General features: G+C 38.8%; 1 protein-coding gene across 1 annotated transcript in view; it reads left to right on the top strand.

The window, feature by feature from the left end:
• The window catches only part of LOC126427097 (proton-coupled amino acid transporter-like protein pathetic), a 161,725-nt gene that overhangs the window by 80,439 nt on the left and 57,531 nt on the right, over positions 1-23,755 (top strand). The window contains exons 4-5 of the mRNA XM_050089341.1: positions 2,101-2,376; positions 16,947-17,125. Of these exons, the coding sequence (XP_049945298.1) occupies positions 2,101-2,376; positions 16,947-17,125 (455 nt within the window). The remainder of the gene's footprint in view (positions 1-2,100; positions 2,377-16,946; positions 17,126-23,755) is intronic.

Here is a 23,755-nt window from a genome sequence, read left to right as displayed (position 1 = left end):
ACCAGTGTTCATTCAGATGGACCTGGCAGCATGTGAATTCATGATGCTGTGCAATGACTCCATGCCAGCGGCATTGCAACCACCTTATTTGGGCCCCTCACCACATATTACGTCGCTGAGTGAATACGTTCATAATTCATCTCAATGGACAACCTCAAACAATTTCCGTTAACCACTTAAAACTGGTGTGGTTCCTCTCCGACCTGCATTCTGACGCTTCTGCTTGCCATCTCCGCTGCCCCGCCTGCCGATGCCACTGACTTGTCTTCAAGCGATATTCTGCCACCTACTCAGCAGTCCAATGCACATGACCCTGTCAGCGTGGTTTCTGACATGCCCACATCTCACGCTGGATGCCACCTTCAACCGCCGCGCTGGCACGAAGATTTTGTGTTCGAGTGATAAAGCTTCCCTCTGCTGTGCTGTGGGGGGTGGTGGGGGTTGTGGCTCTGTGGCACCTCTGGCATAAAGTGCCATATCTTTGGACTCAATCATCTTTGATTTATCTTTGTCTATGATCTATCGGCATGCAACTGTTGCACTGCCATATTGTTCTCTCGACTCAGCAGCATGCTGCATCCACAACATGGCATAGTCGACAGTTGCTGGCAGCATATCCAATATAATCAGAATAATGTGGCATCATATGCTATCTTTCAGATCAGGAGTAGTCTGCATACATCCCTGATAGACACAGTCTCTCAGATATTCCCACAACCAGAAGTCACATGGATTTAAGTTGGGCAATCTGCAAGGCCACACACCTTGAAATTGTCCAGAGATGTTGTGGTCATTAGTGAAGTTTCACAAAGAAAATCTTTCACCTGCCAATTGACATGTGGTGTCATCCCATCTTGCATGAAAATAGTGGTGTGGACACAGCTGGAATCACCTCTTGCACAAGGAGTCCATATAACATACAGACATCACTGCACACCTAAATAGCTTGCAAGATGTCATCTCCTCACAGAAAATTGGACTGCAAGTGAAGGAACTTGTGACACCACACCACACCACACAGTCCCTTAAGTTGAGTGCAGTGTCTGTTTCTCTACAACAGGTGGCAGAGTACAATCCCATATGTGACAGTTGTGTGTGTTTACGCGGCACCATGCACGGTGAGATGTGCCTCATCCATCCAAAAAATATTCCCCAGACATTTGTCATCCATTTCCATGTGTACCAAAAAATAAAGTGCAAAGTCATGGCATTGTAGCCTGTCTTGGGGCTTTATTTTGTGCACATTCTGAATCTTATAGGGATATCAGTGTGAAATGTGCCAGAATGTTTTTGAGATTTTGACCCGAAGAGAGACAATTTCCATGATGCAACTTGAGCACTGGTTTCAGAATCTGAGGCATGTGCTTCATGGTTGATTATAGTTCCAGCAACTTCATCAACAACTGCTGCAGGAATGGGCCACCACTCTCTCCCTGCTGCATCACCTAATTTATCTGTTTCTTCGAATTTCTTGATCATATTCATTAATCAATTTATTGACATGGAGTCTCTTTACAGCTGTTTCTGTTGGTGATATTCCTGCAATGCAATGCTGCTACTGCAGCCATTCTGATGAAACGACTTTCCAGCAGTGCATGGTCTCTCTTCTCAATAGCTGTTGCATTTCATGTGGAAAACTTCTACCTTCTTAATCCTTACACCAATAGTCAGGTCACAAAAAAAAAGTCAACACATGTTGCCAAGTGACAAACAGTATACTGACTTCAAAAAGGAAATATTTCACATTCTGACTGCTTACAGAGCCAGATTTTCACTTTGTGGCAAAAAGAGGAACTATTATTTTTTCAGCATACTCTGTGAGCATACTGATTAATGAACATACCTACACCATTTCAGTGGCCTGCAACATGTAAAGCCTCCACTGTAACAATTGGAACACTGGCAGTTTAGCTATAACCATCCATTATTATTAAAATGTAATGTGATGGTTTAATATTAAGATATTCTTACACAGTCTCATATTACAATTATTGATTTGAAACTATGATTTTACTGTAATCTACTTGGTACCAATTGACATCTATACAAAATATCATTGGATTAATGCAGGAGACTGAATTGGCTATCTGTGTTTCATAGGTGGTGGAGCACTACACCAATACATCATCAGATCAGCGCTGGTACATAGCAGGAACACTACCACCACTTATCCTGCTTGGTTGGGTACCCAGCCTAAAGTGGCTTGTGCCAGTATCCATGACTGCTAATGTTTCCATGACTGTTGGCCTGGGCATTACTCTGTACTACCTAGTCCAGGACATACCTCCTATTTCGGACCGGGTGCAATTTGCACATCCTTATGGATGGCCTCAGTTCTTCAGCATTGTCATCTTTGCTGTTCAAGCTATTGGGGTTGTAAGTATATATTTTAATGTCTCACTGTGCCATTTCCTCCTCCCCTCAATCTTTTGCTGGCCTCTTTCTCATTAATCTATATTTATATGCTAGAATTATTGCCCACAGCTTCACATGTGTATGTGTTCAACACCTATATTGATGGTGTAACAGTCTAGGAACAGTATTTGTGGATCAAAATAAGTTTATAACCACCAACTGCTTGGCATAACATGGCCTACATTTGAACAGGCTAGGGTCAGCAAAATTCAGCAAGACGTTTACTGAAATATGCAAAATTATAAACAATAAGGGAAACTAAATGTGTGTGAGTGGAGTGACAAGCTGCGTAAAGGAATAAAAGGTAAAAATCCGTTAAGAAAGTCTTAAAACAATAGGTAACAGTGAAGACACATTTTTGATGCATTTCAACATAAATGGCTTACACATGAAAAATATAAATGGCAGAGAAACAAAAATTAACTATCTACAAATTTTCTTGATCGGAAGAAGGATACATCAGTTCTTTGCCTAAAGAACATTGGCTAACAAAAGATTGCATCAAAATTCTTGATACATTAGAGAACTGTGTTGTAGCCAGTAGCTTTTGTAGAACTAATAAAATTCAAGGGGGTCCCTGCATACTAATTAAAAATTGTTAAACATATAAAGTAAGAGATGATTTTAATTTTCTAAATTATGAGGACATATTTGAAAGTTGCTGTATACAATTATTACAAAATATTGTGATACTTTTGATGTACAGAATTCCAAGTAAAGAGGTAACAAAAATATTTCTGTTTAAACTGAGGAGTCTCTTACAGAAACTCACAAAAGAGCAAAAGAAAAGCATTACAATAGCTGCTGATTTTTGCACAAATACAATAAACAAATCCAGTGAATCAACAGAATTTATCAATCTGATTCAAGCATTTGGTTTCAATCTAAACTTCACAGAATTCACAAGAGAGAGTAAACAAACTGCAACCTGCATAGATTACATTCTGAGAAATTATTCACTTGGTGATACAAAATAATTCTGCATTGATTTAGGTATTTGAGATCATTTTGCACCGTTTTTAGAGGTACCAAAAATAAACAAACCAGCCATTAGAAAAACCTGCATCAAATGATCTTTCAGTAAGGAAAATATAAACTTGTTCCATTGTGGGTTGAAAGAAGTAAATTGGTCAGAGGATCATTGTACTACAAGTTCTACAAATTATGACAGATATCTTGAGGGTTTTTTTCATGTTTTTAATTAAATATTTCCCGTTGCAGTCTGACATGAAAAAATAACAGTCAAAGTGAAATGGATAACAGCTGGGATAAAAGCGTCAATTACCAGAAAAAGGCAGTTACATAATGAACTGGAAAGTAATACAAGTTTAGATTTTATGAACAATGTGAAAAGACCTAAGATTATATTTAGAAGGATGGTAAATGCATCAAAAGAAATGACACACAAAAAATTCAATCTGAACTATACAGATAAATCATAGGTAGTGTGGTCAGCGGTAAAATCAGAACTTGGTGTAATACCCAGCAGTCTACAAATTTCCAAAATTAAGATAGATGACAAAAATATTTTAAATCCCTCAGAAACATCAAATATTTCAATAAAATTTTCATAAATGTATCAAAAGTGGGTGTTGATGTAAGTGTTTACATAGATCATGTCCAGTCCTTTGCTTTCAATCAGAATAACATGCAAACTCTAACTCACTTTGAATTACAGCTAAAGATGTAGAAAAAGTAATATTTTTCCTTAAAAATAAAAATTCAACTGGATGGGATGAAATAGCACCTCTATCTGAAATAATAAACCAGTCATTTGAAGAAGAATGCTTCCCGGATGCTTTAAAGTATGCAGTAGTAAAGCCATTGTTCAAGAAAATCTCAAAGATGTAGGAAACTACCGTACAGTAAGTCTTCTCCCAATATTTTCAAAAATATTCAGAAAAGGTTTTACAATCAAGGCCTAAAATTCATGGCAAATCTAATATCGTCACATCAAATGAGTTCAACTTCTAGAAAGGGAAGAGTAAAATATGTGCCATCAACAAATTTGGTCAGAAAATTTGCTCATCTATGGACAAATCCCAGAAAAATAACAAGAATTTTCTATGACCGTATGAAAGCTTTTTATTCTGAAAATCACTCTGTACTGGTACATTGATTAGAAAGATACAGAATAAATGGTAGTGCTTTGAAATGGTTAATTTGTAACATCAGAGTGGAAAATTATTTCACATGGTATCTCACAAGGTTCCATCTTAGGCCAAATCTGACATTTATTTTATGTAAATGACTTACCACTAAGAGGCCTGTCTTAAAAGAGTCAGAAAATATTTCGAGTACCTGACAGTGTTGGCACCATAATGCTCTTCAGAGTAGGCCCCTTGTGCTTACACACACTTAGCCCACTGATCCTTCCATTGCTGGAAACATCTCTGGAAGTCTTCTTTTGGAATAGTGTTCAGCTCTGTTGTCATGTTCCACATTATCTCTTCTACACTCTCAAAATGGGATCCTTTTAATGGAGTCTTCAATTTTGGAAACAACCAGGAGTTGCGAGGACCCATGTCTGGAGAGTAGGGAAGTTGGCAAATTGCTGTAATTCCATTTTTGGCCAAGAAATTTTGGATAAAGTGGGATGAATGTGTGGGGTCATTGTTGTGATGTAGTTGCCAGTTTTTTGCTGTCACCATGTCTGGTCCTTTGCGCTGATCTATGTCATGGAGTTGCCGGAGAACATCTTGATATTACTCCTTTGTCACTGTTTGCTCTTCCGGTGCATATTCATGATGCACAGTTCCACAGACATCCAAGAGGACAGTAAGCATCACCTTGATTTTGCTTCACACCTGCTGCACTTTCTTTGGCCTTGGAGACTCAGGATGCTTCCATTGTGACGACTGTCTTTTTGTTTCTGGGTTGTACCCATACACCCATGACTCATCTCCAGTTATCACAGTGTTCAGAAACCCAGGATCAGTGTTGGTGGTGTCCAGAAGGTCCTGTGTAACATCAAAACAGAGGTCTTTTTGTTCTGGTGACAACAACTTTGGCGTGAATTTCACAGCCACTAGGTGCTTGTTCCAATCATCACGCAAAATAGCATGTGCAGAATCTTTATTCACTCCAACCTCTTGGGCAATCTCCCACATGGTCAAATGGCGATCTGCCCTCACCAAATTTTGTACCTTCTCAACAACAGCTGCACTCTGAGCAATTTGGGGCCTGCCAGAATGCTGGTCACTCTCCACTGATGTGCAGCCATTTTTGAATCAGTTGAACCACTCTTAGTTTGTGTTACACCCATCGCATCTTCTTCAAACACCTTCTGAATCTTAAGAATTGTTTTGCTTTGAGAATCACCAAGCTTTTGACAAAATTTGATGCAGTATCTTTGCTCAACACATTCAGTCACTTGAGAGAATCAGTAATCTGCTGAACATGTTATGTAGCACCTCACTCAGCAACTGACAGGCAGTGTCTGATGTGCAGGAAGGCGGGGACAAAATTCATGCATGCGCATAAAGGTCTCTTCCTTTACTGTGTACAGTGGCGTCATGCTATCGTCCCTATTTTGCATGGGAAAATCAAAGGTTGGATACTTTTCAGACAGACCTCATAAGTACAGCATTGCACTCAGATTTATTTGTTGATGACACACCTCTACTCACTGAAAGTGTCCCTAAAGAGTCATTGACACCCTAAATAGTTTAGAACATTAGTTTCATGTCAGTGGATTAAAACTAAACTTAGAAAAAACCCACCTCACACAGTGTAAAACTAAACACTCAAAATCAAGTGACTTCCAAATCTCCACGTAATTCAGGAACTTTTGGAAGCAGAATCTGTTAAATTCCTGGGAATAGTTTTAGAAGAAAATTTATCTTGGCCTTCACATATTAAATTCAAATGGCTCTAAGCACTATGGGACTTAACATGTGAGGTCATCAGTCCCCTAGACTTGAAATACATAAACCTAACTAACCTAAGGACATCACACACATCCATGCCCGAGGCAGGATTCGAACCTGCAACCATAGCAGTTCCATACTGAAGCACCTACAACCGCTCAGCCACAGCGGCCACACATATTAGCAACTTGACAAACAAACTAAACAATCTACCACTTGCAATGACAATGTTGTCCTACACAAGTGACACTGACACTAGTCAAGTCATTTGCCACAGCTATTTTGAAGCCACTGTGATATGGAATATAGCAAGTAGTGTAAATAGAATATTATTATTTCAAATAGCTGTTATTAGAAATATATGTAATATTAAGCAAGCCTTTATTCATGGATTTAAAAATTTTAACTATTCCATGTATTTACATTTATGAATTGTTTGCTTTTATCCATGCCAATTCAGAATAATTTAAGAAAACAATTTTCAACATATGTATGACCCAAGAAAGAAAGATAATTTCGTGTTGCCATCTCATACACTAAAACTCTACTCCCACACTCCACATTACATGGCTGTGAAAATTTACAATATATTAAAAATGAAGAACTTTCCCAGTATGGATCTAGGTCTACTTAAGATAAGGCTACTCACCATCATAGTGCAAAAATGTTGTTATTCACTTACTGAATTTTTAAATGTTGATGAAAATTTCTTTGTATAGTAATGAAACAAATTTGTAATAATTTTTGTAAATTGAGATGGTTTTTGTTCTTTGTTTGACACATTGTATGTATCTTTGATACATCATCTGTATTGACGAATCTGCTGTACTTTAAATCAATGATTTATGTATGTCTGTCATGAGACAATAAAATTTTGATTCTGATTCAGATTCAGATTCTGACACCTTCTTCTCCCCCCTCTGTGTCCATCTCTTTTTCCACTGTCTGTTTATTTCCTCCTCCCCACTGTCATCATCTCTTCATCTCCTCCTTTTCCTCTCTTTGTCCATTTCCAACACTCCTCTCTCTGACCATAGCTTCCTCTCCCCTCCCTCTGACCATATCCTTCTTCACCTCTCTCTTTCCATCTCCATCTGCCCCTCTCCCTTTCCAGATGACTACTACCCCTCTACACCTTCCACTTACCTCATGCATCTCGCCCTGCTCCCCTCTCTCTGTCCATTTGATCCTCCCACTCACTCTAGCTGTCCACTCCTCTATCCATGTCACCCTGCCCCAGCCATGCACATCAGTATGTGTAGCCCCTGCAATATGGTTCAATAAAGTAAGTTTATACTGCTCCCACAACATGCCTGTCATGCAGAGTAGACCACACATCAGGGGAATGAAACTCTTTTATTTGCCACTGACATACAAACCACCATGCAAAACAAGTTGATAAAGCAGGCCAATAGTACATCACAACATACCAGTCGTTCAGGCCGCCTACATGTTGGGGCTTGGAAAACCATTTTGTGTCCCTGAGATGTAGGCTGGCCTGCAATGCAGGTTGCTTTGGCAACCCTGGATGTTCCAACACAGCATGCCCGTCGTGCACAACAGCCTGTTCACCAGGGACCTTGGAAAACATGTTTTGCCCATATATACACTCATGTTGCAGCTAGGAGGTTATAAACCCCACAGTGCTCATATGTATAAAACAGATAATGCATATATATATATTTTTTCTCTCTGTGTTTTTCTACTAGTTTCACTTTGTATTCACCTTCTCCTTTCTACCGTAATCTACTATACAATTTTTTCCCACCTATATATACTCAATAATACGTAACCCACTTCCAAACCACAACCAAAAAAATTTTTTTTCCGCTTTCAACACTACCGCTGCTATAAAATCCACCGTTTCTAGTTCACAAACAGTTCCTTTCAGCTATTAAACAGCCATTTCGGCTATTTCTAATAACTTTCGCCTTTTTTTCCATTTCTGTTTTTCCCACATCACTGATCTTTTTTAGCCGCTTCCCACAGGTTTTAACGTCATTATTTCTTTGTCAGAAATTGTTAGCCTCATTTTCACAATCTGCCACCACAAAACCACTCCTTTTAATACATTTGCACGCAGTTTTTTCGAAATTTTCCCGATTCCTCCACCCTTTAACGTGTTTTGGCGGCAACACAACCACCTAACCTTTGTGCACATTGTTGTCTACCAACCCAAGTTCACCACAGGATCAAAAAGCCCAGCTATAACCAACACTTTTTCGCCTTTTTTCACACCAGATCTCCAGTTGCTTTCTAGTTCACCTTTATCTCTCCCCATATATATATATATATATATATATATATATATATATATATATATATATATATATATATATATATATATTTTCATTTCCATTTCAGCCTCATGTTACACTTTCCACCTTCTAATACCATGTCACCCTCACTCACACCATCCCCACAACGACACCATTAAGTTTTATTTACATCCCCTCCGCAAACATGCCTTTGCCCTAACCAGATTACCCTCCCATATTTTATTTTCTCAAGCTTGTCTGACATTTGGCATTACCCCCAAAGGCCTCACACTTAAAGTTCCCATCTCTGGCTGTAACCCTTCTTTCCATCAGTCCCTATACCAGTTCCAAACCGAACAATCCATTGCCCTCACCCACCTAATCCTTCACCTACACATCAACTCAGCCAATGAACACACCCGTCAACTCCTATCCTTAATAAAAGTCCTGAGTCTTTCCTCTCCCACATCCACACCGGCTGTTCAGAGCATCCTCCTACAGGTCAACCACAAATTAGAACAGCATGCCGCCCTCCACCTCAAAAAACTATCCAATCTCCTGGTTTCCCACCTCCGGAAAGGCAACTCACTCACCCTTCACAACCTTTCCAGCAAACCTCCTCTCATTGCACACAGACCCAGTCTCTCCCATCTACTCAATCTCCCACTTCCAGCTCCACTCCCCCCCAAAAACCTCAAAATTCCAATCAACACAATCTGGAACCACAACACCCTAATTCAGTAGTTAACCTTTCCTCCAAACCTCTCTCCCAATCCGAAACCTCTGTCCTATCCAAAGGCCTCACCTTCAGCCCCACTCCCAGATTCAACCAAACAGCCCTTGTCAAAGATTTACTGTCCTACACCCGTACTCTCTGCTGGAAATATCACTTTGCCACGAAGAAAAATGATCCTAATCCTGCTCCTAATGATCCAACTCCCCAAGACACTATCCAAATTGAACCCTGCGTGGAACAGTTCCGTCCTCCGTCACAGCAGGACCCACCTCCTCTTCCTCAAAATCACCCTCTCCAAACTTTCCAGGAATTTCTGACTTCCAGCCTTGCCTCTCAGTCCTTCTTAAAAAACCTTAATCCTATTCCCAACGTCACCACTGTTGAAGCCCAGGCAAACCCGTGATCTGAAGGCTGACCGATTCATCGCCATTCTTCCGGCGGACAAGGGTTCCACGACTGTGGTACTTGATCGTCGGGAGTATATAGCTGAGGGACTGCGTCAGCTTTCAGACAACACTACTTACAAAGTTTGCCAAGGTAATCCCATTCCTGATGTCCAGGTGAAGCTTCAAGGAATCATCAGAACCTTAGGCCCCCTACAAAACCTTTCACCTGACTCCATCAACCTCCTGACCCCACCAACACCTCGCACCCCTACCTTCTACCTTCTTCCTAAAATTCACAAACCCAATCATCCCGGCCGTCCCATTGTAGCTGGTTACCAAGCCCCCACAGAACGTATCTCTGCCTACGTAGATCAACACCTTCAACTCATTACATGCAGTCTCCCTTCCTTCATCAAAGACACCAACCACTTTCTCGAACGCCTGGAATCCTTATCCAATCTGTTACTCCTGGAAACCATCCTTGTAACCATTGATGCCACTTCCTTATACACAAATATTCCGCACATCCAGGGCCTCACTGTGATGGAGCACTTCCTTTCACGCCGATCACCTGCCACCCTACCTAAAACCTCTTTCCTCATTACCTTAGCCAGCTTCGTCCTGACCCACAACTTCTTCACTTTCGAAGGCCAGACATACCAACAATTAAAGGGAACAGCCATGGGTACCAGGATGGCCCCCTCGTACGCCAACCTATTCATGGGTCGCTTAGAGGAAGCGTTCTTGGTTACCCAGGCCTGCCAACCCAAAGTTTGGTACAGATTTATTGATGACATTTTCATGATCTGGACTCACAGTGAAGAAGAACTCCGGAATTTCCTCTCCAACTTCAATTCCTTTGGTTCAATTCCTTTGGTTCCATCAGATTCACCTGGTCCTACTCCAAATCCCATGCCACTTTCCTTGATGTTGACCTCCACCTGTCCAATGGCCAGCTTCACACGTCCGTCCACATAAAACCCACCAACAAGCAACAGTACCTCCATTATGACAGCTGCCACCCATTCCACATCAATCAGTCCCTTCCCTACAGCCTAGGTCTTCGTGGCAAACGAATCTGCTCCAGTCCGGAATCCCTGAACCATTACACCAACAACCTGAAAACAGCTTTCGCATCCCGCAACTTCCCTCCCGACCTGGTACAGAAGCAAATAACCAGAGCCACTTCCTCATCTCCTCAAACCCAGAACCTCCCACAGAAGAACCCCAATAGTGCCCCACTTGTGACAGGATACTTTTCGGGATTGGATCAGACTCTGAATGTGGCTCTCTAGCAGGGATATGACTTCCTCAAATCCTGCCATGAAATGAGATCCATCCTTCATGAAATTCTCCCCACTCCACCAAGAGTGTCTTTCCGCCGTCCACCTAACCTTCATCCCTATGAAATCCCCAAACCACCTTCCCTACCCTCTGGCTCCTACCCTTGTAACCGCCCGGGTGTAAAACCTGTCCCATGCATCCTCCCACCATCACCTACTCCTGTCCTGTAACCCGGAAGGTGTACACGATCAAAGGCAGAGCCACGTGTGAAAGCACCCACGTGATTTACCAACTGACCTGCCTACACTGTGAAGCTTTCTATGTGGGAATGACCAGCAACAAACTGTCCATTCGCATGAATGGACACAGGCAGACAGTGTTTGTTGGTAATGAGGATCACCCTGTGGCTAAACATGCCTTGGTACACGGCCAGCACATCTTGGCACAGTGTTACTTCCCACTAACACCAACCTGTCAGAACTCCGGAGATGGGAACATGCCCATGCCCTTCAGTATATCCTCTCTTCTCGTTATCCGCCAAGCCTCAATCTCCGCTAAATTCTAATTTCAATTTGCTGCCGCTCATACCTCACCTGTCTTTCAACAACATCTTTGCCTCTGTACTTCCGCCTCGACTGACATCTCTGCTCAAACTTTTTGCCTTTACAAATGTCTGCTTGTGTCTGTGTATGTGCGGATGGATGTGTGTGTGTGTGTGTGTGTGTGTGTGTGTGTGTGTGTGTGTGTGTGTGTGTGTGTGAGTGAGTGTATACCTGTCCTTTTTTCCCCCTAAGGTAAGTCTTTCCGCTCCCGGGATTGGAATGACTATTTACCCTCTCCCTTAAAACCCACATCCTTTCGTCTTTCCCTCTCCTTCCTTCTTTCCTGATGAAGTAACCGTTGGTTGCTAAAGCTTGAATTTTGTGTGTATGTTTGTGTTTGTTTGTGTGTCTATCGACCTGCCAGCACTTTCTTTGGTAAGTCACATCATCTTTGTTTTTAGATATATTTTTCCCACGTGGAATGTTTCCCTCATATATATATATGTATAATAGAGGGAAACATTCCACATTTTCAAAAGTCTTTACCTTTACAAATGTCTGCTTGTGTCTGTGTATGTGCGGATGGATATGTGTGTGTGTGCGAGTGTATACCTATCCTTTTTTCCCCCTAAGGTAAGTCTTTCCGCTCCCGGGATTGGAATGACTATTTACCCTCTCCCTTAAAACCCACATCCTTTCGTCTTTCCCTCTCCTTCCTTCTTTCCTGATGAAGTAACCGTTGGTTGCTAAAGCTTGAATTTTGTGTGTATGTTTGTGTGTCTACCGACCTGCCAGCTCTTTCGTTTGGTAAGTCACATCATCTTTTTTTTATACAGGGTTATTACAAATGATTGAAGCGATTTCACAGCTCTACAATAACTTTATTATTTGAGATATTTTCACAATGCTTTGCACACACATACAAAAGCTCAAAAACTTTTTTTAGGCATTCACAAATGTTCGATATGTGCCCATTTAGTGATTCGGCAGACATCAAGCCAATAATCAAGTTCCTCCCACACTTGGCGCAGCATGTCCCCATCAATGAGTTTGAAAGCATTGTTGATGCGAGCTCACAGTTCTGGCACATTTATTGGTAGAGGAGGTTTAAACACTGAATCTTTCACATAACCCCACAGAAAGAAATCACATGGGGTTAAGTCGGAAGAGCGTGAAGGCCATGACATGAATTGCTGATCATTATCTCCACCACGACTGATCCATCGGTTTTCCAATCTCCTGTTTAAGAAATACCGAACATCATGATGGAAGTGCGGTGGAGCATCATCCTGTTGAAAGATGAAGTCGGCCCTGTTGGTCTCCAGTTGTGGCATGAGCCAATTTTCCAGCATGTCCAGATACACGTGTCCTGTAACGTTTTTTGGCAGAAGAAAAAGGGGCTGTAAACATTAAACTGTGAGATTGCACAAAACACGTTAACTTTTGGTGAATTGCGAATTTGCTGCACGAATGCGTGAGGATTCTCTACCACCCAGATTCGCACATTGTGTCTGTTCACTTCACCATTAAGAAAAAATGTTGCTTCATCACTGAAAACAAGTTTCGCACTGAACGCATCCTCTTCCATGAGCTGTTGCAACCGCGCCGAAAATTCAAAGCATTTCACTTTGTCATCGGGTGTCAGGGCTTGTAGCAATTGTAAACGGCAAGGCTTCTGCTTTAGCCTTTTCCGTAAGATTTTCCAAACCGTCAGCTGTGGTATGTTTAGCTCCCTGCTTGCTTTATTCGTCGACTTCCGCGGGCTACACGTGAAACTTGCCCGCACACATTCAACCATTTCTTTGCTCACTGCAGGCCAACCCATTGATTTCCCCTTACAGAGGCATCCAGAAGCTTTAAACTCCGCATACCATCGCCGAATGGAGTTAGCAGTTGGTGGATCTTTGTTGAACTTCGTCCTGAAGTGTCATTGCACTGTTATGACTGACTGATGTGAGTGCATTTCAAGCAGGACATATGCTTTCTCGGCTCCTGTCGCCATTTTGTCTCACTGTGCTCTCGAGCGCTCTGGTGGCAGAAACCTGAAGTGCGGCTTCAGGCGAACAAAACTTTATGAGTTTTTCTACATCTCTGTAGTGTGTTGTGACCATATGTCAATGAATGGAGCTACAGTGAATTTATGAAATTGCTTCAATCATTTGTAATAGCCCTGTGTGTGTGTCTATATATATAATGTGACTTACCGAACGAAAGTGCTGACAGGTTGATAGACACACAAACAAACACAAACATACACATGAAATTCAAGCTTTCACAACAAACTGTTGCCTCATCAGGAAAGAGGGAAGCAGAGGGAAAGTCGAAAGGATGTGGGTTTTAAGGGAGAGGGTAAAGAGTCATTCCAATCCCGGGAGCGGAAAGACTTACCTTAGGGGGAAAAAAGGACAGGTATACACTCGCACACACACACACATATCCATCTGCACATACACAGACACAAGATGAAAGGATGTGGGTTTTAAGGGGGAGGGTAAGGAGTCATTCCAATGTTTTATTGTGCCTATCTACCAGCGCTTTCCCACTTTGGCTTGTGTCTGTGTATGTGCGGATGGATATGTGTGTGTGTGGGAGTGTATACCTGTCCTTTTTTCCCCCTAAGGTATGTCTTTCTGCTCCCGGGATTGGAATGACTCCTTACCCTCTCCCTTAAAACCCACATCCTTTCATCTTTTCGTCTCCTTCCCTCTTTCCTGATGAGGCAACAGTTTGTTGTGAAAGCTTGAATTTCGTGTGTATGTTTGTGTTTGTTTGTGTGTCTATCAACCTGCCAGCACTTTCGTTCGGTAAGTCACATCATCTGTATTTTTAGATATATTTTTTCCACATGGAATGTTTCCCTCTATTATATATACATATATAAAATAGAATGAAACATTCCACATGGGAAAAATATATTAAAAACAAAGATTCCATGACTTACCAAATGGGAAAGCGCTGGTAGATAGGCACAATAAAAAATTGGAATGACTCCTTACCCTCTCCCTTAAAACCCACATCCTTTCATCTTTCCCTCTCCTTCCCTCTTTCCTGATGAAGCAACTGTGGGTTGCGAAAGCTTGAAATTTGTGTGTGTGTTTTTATGTGTTTTTTTTTATTGTGCCTATCTACCAGCGCTTTCCCGTTTGGTAATACAAAAGTTCACCTAGATTTATTTCCATCCACAAAGGATGAAATTAAAAAGAGCACAGGGGTAAGCCAATTGATGAAATTGTTGTAATTATTCAAGAGATTTGGGAAAATGAAGTATTTCCATAGGGATGGACTTCTGCTGTAATTCATCCACTACACAAGAAAAGGGACAGAACACATCTGAAGAACTATCATAGCATTTCTCGCACTAACAACTAATGAGATCCTCTCTATAGAATAGGGCAGAATGACAAATTGATCCAGAACGGAGGAAAGTGTTTCAGGAAGGGACGATCATGTTCTGAGCAGATTACGAATTTCATTTCTATCCTGTCATATCTGAAACTTAAGAACTGGGAATTTGTGATGATCTTCATGAATTTTAGGAAGGTGTGTGATTCAACTGGCGCTATTTCAAATATTTAGTGAGTTTGCATTAGATGACAAGAGAAATGTTTATCAAGCAAACCTTATCCAATACCACCTACGAAGTGAAGTTCAGAGAAGAGATGTCTGATACCTTTGAAATTAGGACAGGAGTGAGACAACTGTATTTTAGAAAAGATTGTCTGAGAGTGACAGAAAGAAATTAACAATTCAGGGGTAGAGAATGGTACGATGCTAAACTACAAGAATATGAACATTACAATTAACTGTCTAGCCTTTGCAGATGATCTAGACTCTGTATATGCAGCATCAAAGCCATCTTACCAACTGCAGACATGGGCAGTGAAGGCTGGGCTTTAGTGGAGAAAGGCATTGTAAGATTTTTGTAAAAACTTTTTAAAATTTTAACACATTGCATAAAGAACACTTTCTCCATTCCTAATAATGTTTACAAATTGCAGTTAATTGCTGAAAATATCTTTCCAATTTTTATTGTGATTTTCATTTCGGTGTTACACAAGGAAGTAAAAGAGACTTTGGATTTAGGAGCACTTTTGTTAATAAACCTTTTCATATAAAGAATCTTGTTGACATCTTCTTAGCAATATTGGAGACAGTTGTATGGTTTGCAATAAAGATTTTACAAAAATGTTCAAAAATATAATAAATGCAGTTTTGAAGAACTGACAGACTAAGTCTAATACATCTGCATTTATTTTATTATTGTTATACTATACTATTTTATTATTTTTATATTGTACTATCCTGTCTTGTTTTTCTTTCCCTCCATACTTTATTTTGATTAATTCATCATATAGTTTAGAGGAAAAATATTTCTTGTGATTTAGGAATATATATGAAAAGGAGTCTGATTTCTAGCCCATAGGGCTGATTACTAAATTCCTTCCTATTATTCTTTTCATGATTTCTTCCCATACCTCCTGAGCCATACATTATTTATGGATTTCTTTAATAATGTTCATCTTTGATTATTTTAAAAAAATGATTGGTATTTGTCATCATTAACATTTGACCACCATGGTAAAAAAAACAGTTTTCATTTCTTTTACACTGAAAGCACTCAACAAAGTTTGATCTAAAATAAGTTGCCATTTAATGGAGCACTATATGCTTGAACTCTTCTTGAGAACTTTACTGATAAGGAAATAAACAAATGCTGAATGTCAACAAAATTAGATATTCTTCAGTCAGTACTATCACCATAAAGTAAACGTGACACTCTCCAACCCCACCCCTCCCCCACCCTCTACCCATCCACCGCGCTACTCACCACTTTCTTTTTACTAGTTCTGAAATAATATAATATACCTGTCAAGGTTTGGATGGCATTTAGAAACACTTGGGTGGTTTGCTTTCTTGAAGTCACAGAGCTTGATATGCCACTAAGTGGCATCACACTCCAATGACATTATTTCCATAATTATGATGTGAAAATCACCAAAATTAATACTATTCAATTATTTTTCCTGTAAGACATGTATGATATGTCTGTTGAAGTAGAGAGTAGGGTCAAGTAATAAAGTGAGAATTCTGTAACTTTTTTGTACTATGGTTTGATATAAAAGATGGTAGTTTGGTACCAACTGCGATTTTTAGCATGCTGATTTTGGATTAATTACTTATCTAATCTTGTCTGAGTATGTAATACTACATATTTCTTTTTTACAATTACTCGACATGTTACTGGGTTTGTACTTTACACAGTTTCTGAACATTTTTGTCTGAAATAATGATAATAGAAATCACTGGCACATTGAGAAGGCCAAAAAATATGAACAGGTGATAAACATTTAGGAAGATCAAAAACTAATATAAAGCCATATAAACAAAAAAAGGGAAAACTCTGGAATGTGACTGTGCCAGATGACTAAGAGCCAATGTAACTTGTTTCTACACAGGTAATGCCACTTGAGAACGGTATGAAGACCCCTAGGGATTTTATTGGGTTTTGTGGTGTTCTCACTCAGGCGATGACTTTACTTTGTGTGATTTACACAACAATTGGATTTCTTGGATACCTCAAATATGGTGATTCTACTCAGGGCAGCATCACACTCAACTTGCCAGTACAGGAAGTGTAAGTAATAAATTAAATTCCTACATATGGCTACATTATATTAGATTAAATATCCCATTCATTTCAGAGACTTGTAATGAACAGATCAGTGTTGATTTAGGACTTCTTGGGACAACATATGTTTTATACAAGAATTAGCATGCTTAGATTTAATGAACACTAGTGGAGAAACCTGTCATTGCTCATGTATTTAATTATAGTTGTATGTCCATGCCCATACCAGACAGCATTTGGGCTTCCGCTTATTGTTCATGACATCATATCTCTTGAACTACGATACAATATTTAGGCACATTCAGCAGTTAATGTGGATGCTGTATAACAAATTGTGTTGCAAATGGAGTTGTGGCAACTAAGTATAAATTTAGGTGTCATGCATGATGTGGCAGTTTTTCACACATCTCCCTGTTTACAATGTCATATCTCCTGAACTGTGTGTCATACAGTGATTATTACAGGGGTACATGCAGTGCCATATGTGGATACTGTCTGCAAAATTTATTGTGAATACAGTTAGTAGCAAAGAAGTAATAAATTAAAAAACATGGTGCATGATGTAGCAATTTTTCACACATTTCATTCTATATGACATCATATCTCCTGATCTATGTGTTGTACAATGATTGTATTTAGTGGTATATGTGAATACTGTCAGTGAAATATGTCACAAATACAGTTAGGAGTAAAGAAGTAATTATCATAATTTCATGCCTTATGCAGTATATTTACTGCATGAACAGCAGGAAAGTAGTAAGCGATAAACATTTTTCCTTTCATCATTTTCCAGCAGTTTCCAGCATAAAAAACTTTTCTAAAGGTCTGAAATTACATGCAAAGTTTCTTGTAAGTTGCTAAGTGCTCTCATTTTCAAATATTGGATAAATAAAGTCTGGTAATTTATGCATCACAGGCCATGCTTTTCATTTCATGTTCGTGTTTATATCTTAGTTATCACAAATGTGGATGCTATATAATTAATTAATGAATGGAAAATCCATGATGGAAAATAATATGAATTATGACAGATTGTTACTCAGCATGTAGGGGAGGTTTTGAGAAGTAAATAGGTACATTTGAAAGTGGCTTATCCAACAATCTATTTTTAAATGTGCCTGTTCACTTTTCAACACCACCTGTCTGTGGTGAGCAGCAACCTATCATAATTCATATTGTAAACATAGATATGCCATACATACATACTAAAGTATCTAGAATAATTCTTATGGTATCTTATGTAAAGAACATAAACTAAAAGAATCTATATAGTACTATCAATTATATGATTGAATTAAGATGTATAGATTTCAATTAGCTTAACTAAAAAAAATCACAATAGTAGGAGTAGTAGACTACCAGTTAATCTCTAATTAAAAATGTTTGTTACTGTATAATGGCCACCTTCCTTGATCAAACCAAATTCCATTAAGTCTTTATGTAAAACAACATTGTTAAAAGGGAGAGCATCACTCATGTGAAACTGAGCTTGCCCTTTCCTGACATGATATCATGTGAATTGTGGATATGGGGTAACAGACAGTGTCCATATTCTTCAATTTTTTAGAAGTGTTTGATACCATGCCACATTGCAGACTGTTAATGAGGGTCGAGCATATAGAATAGGTTCCCAGATGTGTGAGTGGCTTGAAGAGTTCGTAAGTAACAGAACCCAGTATGTTCTCTTCAACAGTGAATGTTCATCAGAGACAAGGGTATCAGGAGGGCTGCAATTAAGTGTGGTGGGACCACTGTTATTTTTGAATTTTTGATACACATAAACTGTCGGGGGGTGGGGGGGACAGGGTGAGCAGCAGTATATGGATTTTTGCTGATGATGCTGTTGTGTACAGGAAGGAGTTATCACTGACTGACAGCAGGATGATACAAGATGACTTAGACATTTTTTCTAGTTGGTCTGATGAATGGCAGCTAGCTCTAAATGTAGAAAAATCAAAGTTAATGGAGATGAGTAGGAAAAACACACTCACAATGTTCAGATACAGCATTGTTTGACAGAGTCACATTTATTAAATACCTAGGCATAACACTGCAAAGTGATATGAAATGAAATGTCCATGTAAAGACTGTAATAGGGAAGATGAATGGCCAACTCCAGGTAATTTGGAGAATTTTATGAAAGTGTTGTTCATCTGTAAAGAAGACTGCATACAGGACACTAATACAATCCATTCTGGAATACTGCTCAAGTGTCTGGGATCCACAACATGCTGAACTGAATGAAGGTATTGGAGCAATTCAGAGGCGGGCTGCTAGATTTGTTACCAGTAGTTTCGAACAACACGCAAGTATTATTGAGATGATTCAGGAACTCAGATGGGAATCTCTGGAGGGAAGGTAATGTTTATTTTGAGGAATTTCATTGAGAAAATTTAGAGAACTGTCATTTGAAGCTGCTTGCAGAATGATACGTACATTTTGTGCAAGGCCCACAAAGATAAGAAAGGAGAAATTAGAGCTCACTTGAAGCCTCATAGGCAGTCATTTTTCCCTTGATCTGCTTGTGAATGGAACAGAAAAGATAATGACTAGTAGTGGTACAGGGCACCCTCCACCATGGGCGGTACAGTGGCTTGTAGAGTGTGTATGTAGCTGTAGATATAGATGCAGATGAATTGGATGAAATTCTTCAGAGTGACAATAGAGAACAATCTGAAATGGAACAAGCATACAGATTCTTTAGGTTGCAAGCTATGTAAAAACATATTTGCCATAAACTTAATTAAGAAACATCATAAAGATATGTAGTAGGGCTACCAACTATCTGTCACATTTTGTACTTAAACGACCTTGAAAAGTGCAAAGTGATGACTTCACATGTATATGTTGTCTATATTACAATGGACAGATGACACATTAGCAGAAACCTGATACATAGTTACATAAGCAGGAAACAAGCACAAACATGCACACACACACACACACACACACACACACACACACACACACACCATCCACCCACACACCCACCCACCCACACACACACACACACACACACACACACACACACACACACGCAGAGAGAGAGGGAGAGAGAGAGAGGTATGTATTTGTGAGTGACTCACAATTCAGAAAGAGTTTATTGTTAAGGCAGAATTTGAGGTGCCTCTTTTGTATGTTTTATTTGGGAAATACTGTAAGTTGCACTCTTTACATGTTTCGATAAAAAATGTAATATTTTCAAACATGGCACAAACATTCAGACTGTTTTGATACTTTTTCGTAATATTTTCAAATATGGCACAAACATTTATACTGTTTTGATACTTTTCAGCATGGTGGGTACATGCTGATTGGCTGTTTCTATTTAACAGCCATAAAAATTCTGTGATATGATTGACTGTTTCATTTTAATAAATGCTAAAATAATGTCTGTGATTGTGTGAGAGTGTGTCTGTGTATATACACTTTCCCAATCACATCACAGTATTTTACTGGCCATTAAAATGAAACAACCAGTCAGTATGTAGCTACCATAATCAAAGATATTCAAACAGTCTGAATTTTTATGCCATGTTTGCAAATATTAGATTATTTATCAAAATATGTAAAGGGTGCAACATAAAATATTTCTAACATAAAGAATATGAAAGCACCTAAAATTCTGCCTTAACAGTGAGTTGCTCTCTTCCTGTTTTATGTCACTCACAAATATTTATGTCAAATACTGTACTGCATCATTCTTAACATGAACAAAAATTATGTTCTCATATAACTTACAGTATTTTCAATCACAAAAATAAGTGGACACCTAGTGTGATACATAAAACATGACTTTGGATTCTCAAATTAAATGTCATAATGCCATTTCCATGTGTAAATTGCTACAAAATACATGTGGCTAAAAGTAATATGCTATGCAGGCAATTGAAATTTCATTTTTAGGCATAATTAGATTATGTGCCAAACCTGTTGACATAAATACTATGCTAATCAGGCAAGCTCCTAAACAAATAGGCAGTCTGAATTAGTCAGTTACTGGAAAAGTACAGTTATTGTGCAACTTATAATTGATGCATAAAATATGACTGCAAACTCTCAAATGCTGTTTCCACGTCTGAATTGTTATATAACAATACAAAACACATGTGGCTATAAAGTAGCCTGCTGAGCAGTTAGTCAACACTCCTTATAGGTAATGAATGCTGTGCTTTTGGGTACCTAGTTTTACATACCTGTAAAAGTCACCCAACTACCTACTACTGTCTCATTTCCAAGATCAACACCAAGAAGATATTCTAGTTCTTTAGAATATGGAACAATCATTGACAATTGCAACAGTATTCTGTCATATTGAAAATTCTCAACATGACTTCCTCCAAAGTGCTAAATATCTCTCAGCTATTACAGGAGAAGACAAGGCCAACTGATGAACACTTTGGTTTTTGTTTATTATTGGTAAACCTGGACAACCTTGTTACTGCTATTGGTAACATCAGTTACACCAAAAATGGCATGCCACTTAGCAAGAAAAATTTAAATGTGCTTATATCCATGAGCGAACTCTTTGTGGTAACATTATGGAGATTAAAATCTGTAATCAAGTGGACTGCCAAGAACAATTAGAGAAAGGCCAGTCTGTAATGTTAAAGGCAAAAATAAGCAGTGCATTTAATAATTATCTATTTTGTAAATTTTCCTAGTTTACCTTTGTGAGACAGCGCCAAGACAGAACTACCATTTTTCCTACACAGGAGTGGGAGTATGACAGCAAGTCACATATTGGAAAAAATCAGCAGAGAGGCATTGCAAACCATTACAAGGAAATATAAAAAGCCCATATCTATACTGTATAAAACACAAATTGTTGATGTTAAAAATAGCTGTACTATTGGATGAACTGCCTAGGTTAATGCAGCACTCTGAGTAGATGACAGTTACCATATGGAACTGAATATAGTACAAGATTTGGCTAAGATTTTTAACAAGCTGGCCATATGTGGCTAGTTAACATCGAATCATGGCTTCAGTGTGCAAAAAGAAAACCAAAGAAACAGCAATAAGAGTGTGAACTATGATAAGACAGTCAGAATAGACAGTTTAATGTGGATGAGCTCTATTATAGATTAAAGATATATAACAAATTTACATGTCAAATAACAAGCCCAGGAGTGAAAAATGATATTGGTAACTGTCTTACCACTTTTATAAAGTGTCCTGAATGTGTTACAAAAGACTTTTAAACTAATACACAGTATTTACAATGTGATCTGCTGTACTGTGTGCTAATTGCTTCTATATGATGACAACTAAAGACAAACTTACAGACAGTGTACTGTGTTTAACAATATTATACAATTTGTCTACTGTCGTCATAGGAATACATGAAAGTGGGCTGGTGTACAAGTAAACCTTCCAGACAATCACAGTAAGAAAGATCACAAACTATGATATGTCTGCCTATAGTTTTAACTATTTACCTGAAAACTATGTGAAAATAGGTGACACAGACTCCAACAAAGAGCACATAAGTATTATACAGAAGTATAATATTAAAGATGCAGAAACTTATTTTTTTCACTCTAACAAGGGGAGGCCACGATATTGTGATCACAGATTTACTTCAAACTTTGTACAACTTCACTAGGCCGTTAAAACAACATAACACACAAGTAGTAAGGTGTACTACTCTGGCAATTCCAAGAAAATAACAAGAGAAGTTTTACACATCTATTATATAACTGATGCATCTATGCGTAGGTGCTGGGTTTTCGAGTTCACGCTGGTCAAGTGGTTAATGTTTGAGCTACATAAGACAAATATGTATTAGGTGATGCTTCAACTCCCACTAAAACTTAATTTTTAATCCTTATTTTTTCATCATGGATCATATTATGTAATATATGTGACATTTGAGAGGTAATACAATTTTAAAAACCACATGCATTTGCATGAAGTTTTAGTGAATTTCATGTTATTTGACTACTTACTATTTCAATTAAATTTAATCATTAGAACAAAAATATTTATAATTGTTGACAAGAAAATGAAGAAGTGCATAGAGTTTTCCTGAAAATGTATGCCTGTCATGATTTGTGAAATCCCTTATACATGTAATCCGGTAAGATAACTGGGACTACTTCACACCTCAACACTTTCAGCAGCAGACACAGAAGAAGGGCCTATTTGGCAGTTAAGCTGTATAGTGGTGAGACGTAACTAACTAATGTACCAAGAAGTGTAGGTGCAAATCTTTTTAAAAGCAAGGAATTTACATTTGTACTACGAAAATAAAAGTTAGAGTGGGAGTTGAAGGATCGCCTCATATACGTACTCCATTGAACACCACTAGTTGACTATCATGAACTCTAACATCCAGCACTTGCCCACAGATACATCACTTACATAATAGATGTGTAAGACTCCTTTTGTAATTTTCACAGAACTGCCAGAGTAGTGTGCCTTACTAATTGCACATTTTATTGTTTTGATGGCCTACTAAAGGTGTACAAAATTTGACGTAAATCAGTGATCACAATGTCATGGCCTCCCCTTGAAAGTCATTCCTCTCCACAATACTATAAAATATAGATATTGCCAGATAAGGATTGATACCCACAACTAATGATTCTGCTGGCACTACAAAAAGTAATAAACATATCACAGAGATGTAAA

This window comes from Schistocerca serialis, chromosome 1 (assembly GCF_023864345.2).
Source record: "Schistocerca serialis cubense isolate TAMUIC-IGC-003099 chromosome 1, iqSchSeri2.2, whole genome shotgun sequence".
Lineage (NCBI taxonomy): Eukaryota > Metazoa > Arthropoda > Insecta > Orthoptera > Acrididae > Schistocerca > Schistocerca serialis.
This window is presented reverse-complemented; position numbering and strand designations above follow the sequence as displayed.